Source organism: Carettochelys insculpta, chromosome 5 (assembly GCF_033958435.1).
Source record: "Carettochelys insculpta isolate YL-2023 chromosome 5, ASM3395843v1, whole genome shotgun sequence".
In the NCBI taxonomy this organism is placed as follows: domain Eukaryota; kingdom Metazoa; phylum Chordata; order Testudines; family Carettochelyidae; genus Carettochelys; species Carettochelys insculpta.
The window spans coordinates 51,820,386-51,834,405 of record NC_134141.1 but is presented as its reverse complement, the minus strand read 5'-3'; the positions used below and the strand labels follow the sequence as shown (position 1 = coordinate 51,834,405).

The following is a 14,020-nucleotide window of genomic DNA, read 5'->3' as shown; positions in this document are numbered from 1 at the left end:
CCATGTAGATACAACCGCCCGCCTGAAGCAATACTACCGGAAGTGGGCCTTCGGAATGGGAGTCCAGTCCGTAGAGGACCTGATCGAGCTGGCGGTCCTGGAGCGATTCTACGAGATGTGCTCACCTGACCTGAGGGTGTGGCTCGTGGACCGGAAGCCAGGGGATTCACCCAATGGAGGGAAACTGGCAGATGACTTCACAAACAGCCGGGCCAGGTTTGAAAGTGAGCCCCACAAAGAGAGGGAGTCCCAGAGAGAAAGGGAGTCCCGGAGGGAGAGGGAGTCCCGGAGAGACCGAGAATCTCAGAGAGACCGGTCCCTGACTGTACGACAGAGGGGACCACCTCTTGGGCGAGCCCAGGAAAGGGGCCAGCCACCTACCCCCCAGAGAACCAAGCAGAGCCTGGACAGAGCAGCCGGCCCGAGGGACACAACAAGACCCAGGCTGTTATCGCTGTGGGCGAAAGGGGCATAAAGCAGCGCAGTGCCCCAAGCTCCCAGACAGGTTTAGCTGGCAGGGGGGTCATGGAGTCAACTGGGTGGAGTCCCAGAAGCCAGAGAGGCTGGCGGCCAAGGCGGGTGGTGCTGACAATGGGCACTCGGATTGGGCCAAGTCCGCCCCACAGACCAGCTCCTCAGGGGGACCAAATGCTCAGAGGTCAGTTTACAGAGTGGGGGCGGCACTACCTCTGTGGAGCAAGCTTCTCAAACACCTCGAGGTAGACGGGAAAAAGGTCACGGGGTTCTGGGACACAGGCGCTGACGTGACGCTGGCCCGACCCGGGGTGGTGGCACCGGGCTGCATGATACCCAATTCCCACCTGACGATAACAGGAATTGATGGGACCCCTTTCAAGGTGCCCATAGCGAGGGTGCACCTGAAATGGGGGAAGAAGGAAGGCCCCAAGGAAGTGGGCGTGCACAGCCATTTGCCGGCGGATGTACTGATGGGGGCTGACCTGGAGGACTGGCCAGGTGAACGCCCTCGTGCCCTGGTCCTGACCCGTAGCCAAAGAAAACAAGGGGTGTGCTCCCCAGATTCAGGGGTACAGGCCCAGCCAAAGTCACAGGAGCCACAGGGGCCAACCCTGAGAGAAAGGGGGCCCCAAAAAACCAGATCTCACAGGCCAAGGGCGCTGGAGCCAGGCAGGGATGGGGAAGTAGCATCCGCCCCTGCCCCAGCCGAAGAATTCCAGGCAGAGCAGCAGAGACACCCCTCCTTGCAGAAGCTGAGGGAACTGGCCAGTCTCAGCCCAGCTCCACAGCTGGGGGCGGGCTGCAGGGAGAGATTCCTATGGGAAAAGGGATTCCTGTACTGGGAATGGGCTCCCAGATGCAAAGCGGAGCCATGGAAGGTACAGAGGCAACTGGTGGTCCCCCCAAAAGTACCGGCACAGGTTGCTGTACCTAGCCCATGATATCCCGCTCGCAGGACACCAGGGGATCCACCGCACCAGGAGAAGGTCGTTACAGAACTTTTTTTGGCCTGGGATCTTTGCAGTTGTCCGTCTGTATTGCCTGTCCTGCGATCCCTGCCAGAGGGTGGGGAAGACCCGGAACAAGGGGAAAGCTGCCCTGAGGCCACTGCCCATCATAGAGGAGCCTTTCCAGAAAGTGGCTATAGACATAGTGGGACCCTTCAGCAAGGCAATGTGTTCGGGGAAGAAATATATTTTGGTGGTGGTAGATTTTGCCACGCGATACCCAGAAGCAGTGGCCTTGACCTCTATCAACGCTGACACTGTGGCGGATGCACTGCTGTCCATTTTCAGCAGAGTGGGGTTCCCCAAGGAGGTCCTCACAGATCAGGGGTCCAACTTCATGTCGGCCCTACTGCAAAGCTTGTGGAACAAGTGTGGGGTCCGGCACACCTGGGCCACAGCCTACCACCCACAGACCAGTGGGCTGGTGGAGAGGTTCAGTGGGACTCTGAAGCAGATGCTGAGAACCTTCATGAATCAGCACCCCCATGACTGGGACAAGTACTTACCCCACCTGCTGTTTGCATACAGGGAGGTGCCCCAGGAATCCACGGGGTTCTCCCCGTTTGAGCTGCTGTACGGAAGGAGGGTACGGGGACCCTTGGACTTGCTCAGAGAAGAGTGGGAGGGGACTGCCTCTCCTGAAGGGGAGTCAGTGGTACAGTATGTACTGACCTTCCGGGAGAAACTCACCGAGCTCATGGGCCTGGCCAGGGAGAACCTCTCCATGGCCCAAAGGAAGCAAAAGGTCTAGTATGACCGTAACGCCAGGGCCCGAGCCTATGCCACCGGGGACCAAGTGATGGTCCTTGTACCTGTGCGGCGGAACAAGCTGCAAGCGGCCTGGGATGGGCCCTTCAAGGTCATCAAACAGCTAAATGAGGTGAACTATGTGGTGGAACTGTCGAACTGGGCCCACAGCCACCGGGTCTATCATGTGAACATGATGAAACCTTACTGGGACACAGAGAACTTGGCGCTGGCCGTGTGCAGACACTGGGAGGGGCAGGGGGATGATCCCTTGGTGGATTTGCTCACAGGGACTGGAGCTGGCTCCTTGCTGGAGTCTATTCCCCTATCGGACCAGCTGACCCCTGCCCAGCAGACGGAGATCAAGGAGGTGCTGCATTCACACCAACAGCTGTTCTCTGATAGACCCGGACGCACTGACCTAGCTGTCCACCAAATAGAGACAGGCACCCATGCCCCTATCAAGTGTGTGCCATTCAGAGCCACAGGGAGGACGGCTCAGGACATAGAGCGGGAGGTTGAAGACATGCTGGCTCTGGGGGTGATCCAACCCTCGTCCAGCCCCTGGGCCTCTCCCGTGGTGTTAGTCCCTAAAAAAGATGGGTCTGTTCGGTTTTGTGTGGACTATCGCAAGCTTAATGCCATCACTGTATCGGACGCCTACCCCATGCCTAGGCCTGATGACCTTTTAGACAAGCTGGGGGGAGCCTGTTACCTCACCACCATAGACCTCACCAAGGGGTACTGGCAAGTGCCATTAGACCAAGATGCCTGGCTCAAGTCGGCTTTCATCACCCCTGTGGGGCTCTACGAGTTCCTGGTCCTGCCCTTTGGCCTCAAGGGGGCACCTGCTACCTTCCAGCGTCTGGTGGACCAGCTACTGAAAGGGATGGAGAGCTTTGCCCTGGCTTACATGGACGACATTTGCATCTTCAGCCAGACGTGGGAGGACCATGTGTCCCAAGTCAAGCAGGTGCTGGACTGACTCCAGAAGGCTGGTTTGACTATCAAGGCAGGGAAATGCAAGGTGGGAATGGCTGAGGTGACCTACCTGGGCCACAAGGTGGGCAGCGGCTGCTTAAAGCCAGAGCCGGCTTAAGTGGAGGCTGTCAGAGATTGGCCCACACCCCAGACTAAGAAACAGGTACAGGCCTTCATTGGGATGGCGGGGTACTACTGGAGGTTTGTGCCCCACTTTAGCTCCATCGCAGCCCCCCTCATGGAGCTATGTAAAAAGGGAAAACCTGACAAGGTGGTCTGGACCGAGCAGTGCCAGGAGGCCCTCTGCGTGCTGAAGGAGGCTCTGGTCAGGGCCCCAGTGCTGGCAAATCCAGACTTTGACAAACCTTTCCTGGTGTTCAGCGATGCTTCAGACTTGGGGCTGGGGGCGGTGCTAATGCAGGTGAATGACAAAGGGGAGAAACACCCCATTGTGTACCTGAGTAACAAGCTGCTGCCCCGGGAGCAGAACTACGCAGCTATAGAGAAGGAATGTCTGGCTATGGTGTGGGCGCTGGGGAAGCTGCAGCCGTACCTGTTTGGACGGCGTTTCACCGTGTACACCGATCACTCACCCCTGACCTGGCTGCATCACATGAAAGGGGCCAACACCAAGCTCCTGCGGTGGAGTCTGCTCCTGCAGGACTACGACATGGAGGTGGTCCACGTCAAGGGGAACAACAACACCATAGCCGATGCCCTGTCACGCAGGGAGGGCCCCGAACTTCCCCAGGTCACTGGCTAAGTGACCCCGCTCAGTTCGGTCTGGAAGGGGGGGAGAGATGTGATGGAGTGGGGGGAGTGCATGTGTGAGTCAGGCTGGATGTCTGAGGCAAGCAGCAGCTCCCAGTGGCTAAGGATGACCCTGGGGCTACAACTGGCAGGTAACACCTCTGCCTGAACAAAGAGGAGGGAGGAGCCGAGCTGGGTTTTGAATCGGGGGGCGGCAGTTAGAGGCTTGGGGAAGGGAGAGCTGGAAGGCAGCCAGCCTGAGGAGGGGGAAAGCTACAGCCCAGAGGGGCACCCCTCGGGGTCGTCTCCCCAGGACGGGTTGGAAGGACTGTCTCTGGCTGCTGTACTGTCGCTTCTGTGAGAAACTGGGCATCTGTTGCCTAATAAACCTCCTGTTGTACCTGCTGAGTGAGAGTCACTCCTGCCAGCGGACGGGGTGCAGTGCAGGGGGACCCCTGAACCCCATCACACCCTGTGAGGGGCATTGTGGGGCTAGAGTGCTCTTCCTTCCCTCTACCCCCACCCCACCCCAGCCTTGCAGGGCCAGAGCCTAGCAGCAGCTGGGCAAGCAGCCCAGTGTGGGAACGGGGAAGGCAGGGTACCTCTGGGGGTTAGGGGGCCCATGGCAAGAGACTCTCCCGACTGTGCCAGACCAGGGAGGTGCAACCTGTAGTTTTGAATAAAAGTTATATGCCCCCACGTTCAGTGAATGACGTTTTGGTTACTTGTTCCTGGTGCTATTTCCTTAATAGTAGATCTCCAGATATTCAGTGTCTTTCACTGTAGAAAATAGTGATGCCAATATAGAAAACAAACCAGCAAACACCTTTAATAATAAAATTAAAACATTTTCAAGAATGTAATGCTTTTCTCTTCTACTTAGGTGAATGGATGATGACAGATGCTTTGGCTTTGTAATGGATTGTTTATTTGGAGTCCTTGATAGGTGAATGTAGTGAGGTGGAGTGGCCCCTCCCTGACCCAGAGGGAGAAGAGCCATTCCCTGAGCCCTGGTGGGTAGAGCCCCACTCCTGACTGGACGACTGTGAAGCTTTCCATATAGCATAGAGCTTGAAGCCATTCGCTGGGTTCTAAAGTTTCTCTTCATTCAGATACAGAACTATGTGGTACATTGATTAGCAGACAGTATCACACCAATGTCACTGTACCTGAACTACCAGGATACACGTAGAAGCACAGCCTATGTTGTGAGTAATGGCTTTTTGGAGAGATGTGTTAATTGTCAGATCAGTCCAGCTTCTCCGTCTGGCAGTGGAGAAAAGCTTGTGTGCAAACAGCATGAATCACAGATGATAGAAGCTGTAGTTATACGTTTTTGTAAAGATGTCAATGGTTCAAGCTCTTTATGAAATGGGCCATAAATCAATAAACCTGTCTTCTACCAAAAGTAATGTGAAATGTCCCTAGTCCTTTTTTCTGTTTAAAGAGAAGAAATAATCCCAGCTCTGACAAATGGCTTTTTATTGGACTAAGACCATTGTTTTATTTCTTTATCTTCCCCCTTTTTTCTCCGTAACATAGATGAAGGGACAAGATGTACATGCTTTTCATAGTTACAAATTGGGGTATCAGTTCTGGTACTCTGATCTCTTGGGATTGATGCTGGAGTCTCTCCTACTTGTCCCTGTTTCCAGACAGTGGTCTTCCCTGGTTTGGGAAGCCTTTCAGCTGGTGGCCTAAATGTTGCTCCTGAGTACAGAAATTCAGTGTTTTCAAGGTTGTTCAGAACATTATTTTTATGTATCATTTAAAAACCAATAAGATTTTCTGTGTGGGCTTGAAACTCAGCACTTAAATTGATGAAGCTTCCATTAAAACTTTTGGAGGAGTGCTTTACTGCCTGTCCACAAGACAAATTTTTTCTATTAGATCTGCAAAGAGAATAACCGAACTGGTAAGCTGCTTTTTATGTCTGGCCTTTTACTGAATTTTATGAGGAAAAGATCTTTTTTTCTTTTCTTTTTGGTTCTGACAGTAATTTTTCCCATAAATTTGAGTTCTTTTTGAATTGGACTTCACCAGTTTTCTTTGTTGTAAGCCACACTCTCTCTGCTACAGGAAACTAAGCTAAATACATTCAATGTTAAGTTTGGCATTAAGCCTGAGAAAATCACACAAGTTTCTTGCATATTAACAACCATGGCTTTAATTCTGTCCTATAAACAATAAATAACTTCATTTTAAATAGATAACAGTCCTAATAGTTTGTAGTTTTAGCAGTTTTAACATTTCTTACACCTTAGCCTTACAGTTGTTGCTGGATGGGACAAAGGGCAGAATAACCCACTGTGCCTCATTTGGGTACTGGACAATGCCCTGGACCTGCAGCTTCAAATTCTGTGCTTTCTGCACACAGTTCTCAGTCAGTGAAGACTATCACTGTTGTCTGCACTGCTTGGAGGAAACTCATATGTTAGTGAAGTGCAGTATCTGCCAGTCATTCCCCAGCCATATCTGAGAAGACAGGAAATTCATCTCTGTATAATACGTCAGGCTGATTGTCATGACACTTCAGTCAGGCCCAGGTTGGAAAACCCTCTTTGTGTATCAGTCTAATTCAACCAGAAGTACATGTCCATCTATCCTATGCCAAGGCTTTTTCAAGAAGATAGGAAACACTTTAAGCATTACTTCAAAGTCAGATGCAACTGTAAGCAAAACTACCAGCTCAGCCAATGAGGATGTAGCATGTCCTAAATCCCAGAGGCACAACAAGAAAGCTAATAAGTATTGGATTTCATCAGTTCTGGATGGTCCTGTGTTGGTACCAGTTGCTCCCAAAGAGTTGATATTGTTAATGCTCAATCACTGGTGGACACCACCGTTCTCGCTAGCACTGAGGGTCCAAATAAGCAGAGTCCCCATCACACCACAGAGGAATGAATTTGTTGTCACCTTCAGGATATCTTCACTTTCTCATATCCAGAATCCCCTCATCCATCACTCAGTTTCTTGGGAGATGATAGCTCCTGTGAGAGAACGCACTTCAGGGATAGACTTTATCAGCCCCAGGCCCCACCAGATGCAGAATACATTTCCTCTCCGGTGACACCAATGGTACCACCACAGAAACCAGAACAAGCCTTCTGAGGAGATTAGGAGCCAGCTGATGAGCTGTTCTTCTCTCTGTTTCGATAGAGTACAGACTAACACATCTATCTCTCTGTCACTGTTCTTCCCCTGTTGTATTTATCCTCCACTACCAAGACGACTTGCACAGGCTCAAAAACAACCTCCACCTCATCTGACTTGGAACTGTCGGTACCCCATACCGTGGGGCTCCCTGTGACCACCAACTGACCCTTCAGGTTTTCTATATTGGGAGGACTTGCTTGGCAGCAGTACCACCTTACAGTCAATCCAATTAACTAGGGACTCTTCTTCCCCCTGTGACCCCTCCCCCAGCCTCCATTTTCTCTCCTTTAAGGGAAAGCTCTGTTCAGGGGCACAGGAACAGTTTGTAAAGCTGGGCTTCTGAGAGCATTGAACCAAACTGTAACTCTGCATATGATGGAAACCTGGTCAGGCCAGGGGATACATAGTAGCACACCCTTCACTCCTTGTTCTAGCACCTATTTGCTTGAATCAATCTCTGAACCCAGCAGAGGAGGAAAAAATACTATGTACTTGTTCCATTAGAACAAGCAAGACTGCCATCACCATTCTCCGGTGAAGTGGTGGCTCTTTTATGTGCCATACACATGCACGCACACACACCTATTAAGTTGTTCCAGGCAGTTCCATAACTTTTCTTTACACAGTCTTTGGAGAGCTTCAGATCCAGTACTCTTAATTATGCTGCACCTCTCTGGATCCAAGATAATGCATCTCTCTCTTAACAGAAATGCAGTGAAGCCAGCTACAACAATTTGGCCACCTTTGCTGTGTGGCTACCCTGAAAGAGAAGCATTACTATGTTCCAGCCAAGGGTGCAGAATTTTTGTGTGTGTCAGCTCCTGATTCATTGTTGGTTGAGGCCATCTCTGAAAGGACCAGACAGCAACATCCAGGTCGTCTGCAGAAAAGGAGGATGAACTCCTGGAACTACTAGGAAGAACGTTCTGCTAGTCCTCCAGCTATCAATTCAGGATAGCAAACCACCATGTGTTAATGCTGACTACATACAATTTCCTGAATTATGGCAAGTTTGTGAAGTTTGACAGCTCATATCTAAGCTCTAATAGATGAAAGCATGAGTCCCTTTGGCAGCCATCAGTTCATACAATTCAACCCTCAAGACTGTTTAGGTTTTGCACACCTACTGATAATTCTGGAAAGGCTTATTAAGAAGTTTCCTGCCTACTGAGAAGCTTGCACCTCAGCAGAACCTGAATCTCATTCTCTCAGTGCCAACATGATCCCCTTTTGAGTCTTCAGCTACTTTCTCCATGTCTCTCCTTTCTATGAATTTTACCTTTCTTGTAGCCATCACATTAGTGAGAAGGGTTTGTAGATTTGTAGCAATGATGGTAGACGTGGCATACACCACATTCCATAAGGCTAAGGTTTCCTTGTGTCTGTTTTGCCTTACATGGTGCAAGGAATAAATGAATAGGAATATAGCTGATCCCTCTGATCAGATTAATGCAAGCAAGCCATGCTTTCCTTAAAACTGCAGTTTATTACATTTAAGCACACACAAACATAAGGAATACTTTTAGAACATTCTGGATATTCACCTACCATTTAAAACAGCACTGGCTAATTAACAGGTTTGCAGCGGGCAGTTGCTCCCCTTCTGTGGAAAAAGGTATTGGGAAAAATGTCTTTTAAGATGGCTTTAGATGATGGCTTTAACATTCATTTTATTAGATAGTTATTTTTATAATTAACTGACAAAACATTGGTTATAATGACTACTAACTTTTTAAAACTTTTAATAATCTTGTAATATTAGAAGCATTTAGGCTTAAGGTTTTTAATTGCCAAACAAAATTAAAACTAAAAAATTTATCCTCTTCTATTCCAATTATCAGAAACTGTCAGCTAGATATGATCTTGCTTCTGAAAGCGTGTCTCAAGTATTCCATTCCCTCCGTATTCAATGAGCCCTGGCTTTCTACTTGCAGAATGCTAAACCAATCAGGAAATTGTCACTATTTACCTCTGTAACAACAACAATCAGAGGGGCAGGCCACCTCTACCCAGAGACTCTGCGAAAGGGTATCTGGGTGCATTGTATTCTGTCAGCTCTCAGATCCCCTCTTCTTCTCCCAGTGGCTAAAAGATCATTCAGTCAGAGTGCAAACAACTGTAGCATCTCTTCAGGGCATACCCTCCTGGACATCTGTGAAGCTGCTACTTGGCGTTCCATCCTGATGCAGGATTGGTCAGTAGGACAGCAATGGTTTGTTCAGACCTACCATTCACATCCTTGCATCTGTTTCCTGCTTAGGTGCTGTTTGTCATCACCCACAATAGGGACCATTGCTCACATGAGATGGTGACTTAGTGTTACTGGAGGTTCCTCAAGGTGTGTGGTCCTTATCTGTATCCCACTGGCCAGCCTCTTTCCCCACTACTTGAGACTTTATCTGAGTTGTGGTTCGGAAGCAACTGGAAAGGTGAGCCAAGGCACATACAGGGATACTACTTTCAAATTGGCTGCAGGCACATGGTGTACACCTGTAACCCACAGTGGAGTACAGAGACCACATATCTTGAACTTCCTCATTTGTTACTTAGCTTTATGTGCATATGACTCCATAGGTGCTAATAGAGTCCGGAAGATTAGGAGGCTAGTATAAGATTTTGGATTTCATAAAATTCTGGATGCAGTGTTACCGAACTGTATTTTCCCCTCTAATTGTAAACTGTGGAACAGGTGAACTCGGTTTGACTGAATAAACAACAAACTTTTAAAGTGTTCTTCTCAAATACTGTACTGTCTTCTCACCATTCACTTCTGATGTTTTAGGTATCCTGCAACATCTTTGCAGTTGTTACATGGATTGAAAATCCTTAAACTCGAAACTAACCATATAATTTTTGTTACAGATGATTCGCCTCCAGCAGAACGGGAACCAGGTGAAGTTGTGGACAGCCTGGTAGGCAAACAAGTGGAATATGCCAAAGAAGATGGCTCTAAAAGGACTGGCATGGTCATTCATCAAGTTGAAGCCAAACCTTCTGTCTATTTCATCAAGTTTGATGATGATTTCCATATTTATGTCTACGATTTGGTGAAAACATCTTAGACATCGTGAACTTTTGCCAAACTTGTGGAACTATTAAATGTAAAATTTGTAGACACAAAGACTTGACTGCTTTCCAGTTTAATGAAAGCTTAAATGGCCCTGCGAACCCACAATCTCTGCCAGCAAAACTGTTTGTTCTGACTAATACAAACAAATTTGTGTGAATATGACACATTTTGTGTAAGGCAACTCCTTTTCTTAAAGGAAGTCACTATTTTGGGGAAGAGGGAGTTAAAGTGAACAGCAGCAAATTCAAGCTGTGTAAAGTCAATCTAGTATTGTAATCGTTAATCTAAATTTTTTTCATAGACTTTAACTTTTTCTTCAACCTCGCACTCACCTGTTCAACTGCCACATGCAAGTGTAGTTTGATATTTTCAATATTGCCTTCTTATGTAACATTAAATTTAATTTCTTGGCTACTGGCAGTCCTTGTTTTCAGGGTTGGGGCTGCGATTAAAAAAAAAAGTTGGTTTGTGCAGTGTTAAAGAGTGCCTAACCCAAGTAAGATCAATCTATACTGTGTTTCTACACCTTTTTTCAAAGTAGCTTTTTAAGAAGTAGCAGTACATGGGACTATTTGTGCCTCTTGGTAGTCACAAGACAGTACACCATCAAGTGTTTGACTTGCACCTTTCAGTAAAAAGTCTTTAAGCTATAAAAGGTTTAATCAGCTATTTAAACTATTGATTAGAAAGTGCAGGTTAGTGGCCCACATTTTCAAGTTGTAGGAACCAGTAAAATTATACCCAACAAGGCTGCCTTCAATTTTAAATGTTATATTTTTGTTGTACACACTTTTTAACAAACCCAAGTGCTTGGTGCCACAACAGTCATGTTACTTCAGAAAGATCATTAGACTACACATTGGCAATCAGTAGTCTCAATATCAAAACTAAGAACCTGGATGTTTATGTGGACTTAAAAGCCTAACAGTAGTTTATCTGTTACATGTAAAAACAAAAGCCTCATGGAAAAAAGTCTTCTTACATTAAATACTTACTTGGAGAAGGAGAAGCATTTGTTGCCTCTGCTCAGTCTGCTGCATTCCTTCCCCCCTCCTGCTCCCCCTAAAATAAATAAATAAATAAATAAATTTAAAAAAAAACACTTAACTCTTCTTTCTGGCTTTTCAATAAATGTCCGGACAAATCATCTGCCGCTTAAACCTGTTGTCGCCTTTTGTGGTGTACGTTGTACTCGCTTTGAGGTATGCTGTGACGTGAACTTCATTCAATGAACACTAGAGTTCTGCATGCCAGTGGTGTACTAACTAATGAAAGCTATAGGCAGCCTCAGTGGTTTGGTCATCTGCATAGATTGTGGATGTAAATAGCAGCTCACAGCAGCAGAATCTTTCCACAGTTTTAATCTTGCAAGATAGTGGTAAACCAACACAGATTTTAAAATAATGGCACTTTTTCTTTAGAAGTAATCAGAATTGCAAAAATGGTCAGTTAGCAACAAAATTGCTATGTCATATTAAGGCAGAACTTTGCAAGTTAGCAGTGCTTCACAGAAAGCTAGAATGTGAATCCAGTTTTAATGGTTCAGAGGAGGAATATTTAGATACCCAATCTTATGCAGTTAGAAGGCTAGAAAAAGAGGTACTGTTAATCAGATATGAGGCCCGGATGACCTCTACTATGGATGTTCTTGATACTGAAGGTTCAGTGGTTTAAGCCCTTTTTTATTCATTTTTGCCTGATTTCATATTTTAGCCTTAAGGCTTGTGCCTCATTATGCTGTTGAATGGTAACAAATACTCAACACATAAATACAGTACAGTACCTTAATTCTTTGTCCATGGCCACTATCTCATTATGTCCAGTATTTCATCCTGGGCAACCAAAGGCAGGCTGTTATCTTTCAGTGAATAGCTTCTCAATGCAGTCCTTAAGTACCAAGTACCTGAATCATAAATGTTCCTTGTGTTTTTGAACAAAGTGAGCAGATTTGCAACACCAGTGTTTTTCATCATGCAGATCTGTTGTGTGTTCTATTGACTCTTAAGAGTCCTGCATGTAAATCTCAAAGCTGAGCCTGGCTCCATGAGCCCAAGTTGATATTTGTGGCACAAGAATGAGTGAGTGTATTGATTATACACAGGATACGTGCATAACGTAGTACAGTGAATTTTGGGCTATACATCTGAGGAAAACAAGGTTTGTTTTGAAATAGTTGAGATTTAGGTCTACTGAAACATTTTTAGCATTAAAGGCTTGCGTTTGTGGGTTTTCTGCAAGCCAGTTTAATATACCATGTAATCTGCCAATTAGTGGAGTATAATCTGTAAACTTTTATGGCTTTTTAAATGTCTTTTACTGTCTTTTTTTTTTTTTTAAACAATTTTAATTTTTTGGTTTTGGTTACCTTAAATCACCTTTTTTGAGGCTTGAGACTAATACCACTCCCTGCCCTTCTGCTTTGGGCTTTGTTTTAGGCTCATGTTTCAGATCTGCATGCAGTGCTTGCGTTACCCTGGTAACTAAATGTTGGTTCCTTGTTCTAGGGGTTCAACATTATTTTACAAAATTATCATGGGGCTTGTGACAGCACAAGCTAGGATCTGTGTATAAAAGTTATTGGCCTTTCTCATTTACCTGCTGTAGTATTGTTGTATATTGTGTGTGTGCGTGTGTGTGTGTGTATGATGTCAGGCTGCCATGTAAAATTTTAAAAAAGAAAAATCTTAAATGCAGACCATCCTTTTTTGCATGCTTAGAAGGTAGAACGTTCAATGTAACAAACTAAAGTTGCATGTTAAAATGTTTAGGTTTTTTGTTTTTGTTTTTGTTTTATTTTGTGTTCAGTTTTTGTGAATTTGCTTATTGTGCTGTTTTAATGGTTGTTAGTAGGACTAAATGCACCGGTGAGGCGAGCATAGTGCCAACGGAAGGTGATGTTCCAGTTGTATGCATCACAGCATTTGAAGAAACCATGTATTCTGTTCACAAGTAAATAAAATCATAGCTATATTAAAACACTACACTTTTTTTTTCTTTTGAGTGCCAAACTCTAAATTAATTCAGAGTAGAATACATAAAGACCTATACACTGGGGAAACTCCCTTAAATTTCATAAATTGCAATACATAAAAGCCTTTTACAGTTGATTCATTTTAAAAATGAAAGGTTTTTCTGAGGACATCAGCAATTATAACCAATTCAGTGAAAAAGAATTATAGCTAAAACAGTTTCTGGTTCCTTTAAAATGCTGTGCTTTTGTATTTTACAACATTAGTGCAATTTGGATGGTTCTTGGTATGTGTATAGTTCAAAGGTCTTCGTGTTCACATTTTAAAATTGGGTAATGACTTCATCTTTAGAGCTTGGTTTCATTATTTTTATTTTATTTTGAACAATGTAGACAGTTCCCTGTTCTCTGCATTTAGAAGTATAAACACTTTAAATCTGTTACTTAATTCTGTAAGTAATTTTTATAATTATGATGTAACTCTATCCTTAAAACATTTAAAATAAACCCTTTATGTGCAACTTATGACTGTAAATTTTGTTCTCACAAGCAAAATGTATTGTGTTCTAAAATTGTGAAGAAGCAGTTTCTTCAGTTTTCTAATTAAAAGGACTTATTTTAATCTTGAGACATTTATGCTGATATAATAATTTGCCAATGGAAACATCTCTGCTTGTTAAAACAAATCTTTATGCTCTCTTCTGACAATTTGGTATGAATCTTGATAAGAATACATTTAAAGTGGGTAAAATAGGATTGAGGTTAACCGTAGTGTTTAAATTTACTTTCTCAAAACACAACAAAAAACTGTAAGGAAGTTTTGCATATGTTTGAAGGAGCCTGTAATTTAGTGTATTTTCAGTG

At 45.3% G+C, this 14,020-nt stretch overlaps 1 protein-coding gene across 11 annotated transcripts in view; it reads left to right on the top strand.

Annotated features, from left to right (window-relative positions):
• Positions 1 to 13,677, top strand: part of SPIN1 (spindlin 1) — a 164,105-nt gene extending 150,428 nt beyond the window's left edge. For all 11 annotated transcript variants that reach the window (XM_074995081.1, XM_074995088.1, XM_074995084.1 and 8 more), the window contains one exon: positions 9,981 to 13,677. In XM_074995081.1, coding sequence (XP_074851182.1) covers positions 9,981 to 10,180 — 200 coding nt within the window. In that variant the 3' untranslated portion in view covers positions 10,181 to 13,677. The remainder of the gene's footprint in view (positions 1 to 9,980) is intronic.
• The last annotated feature ends 343 nt before the right edge of the window (positions 13,678 to 14,020 follow it).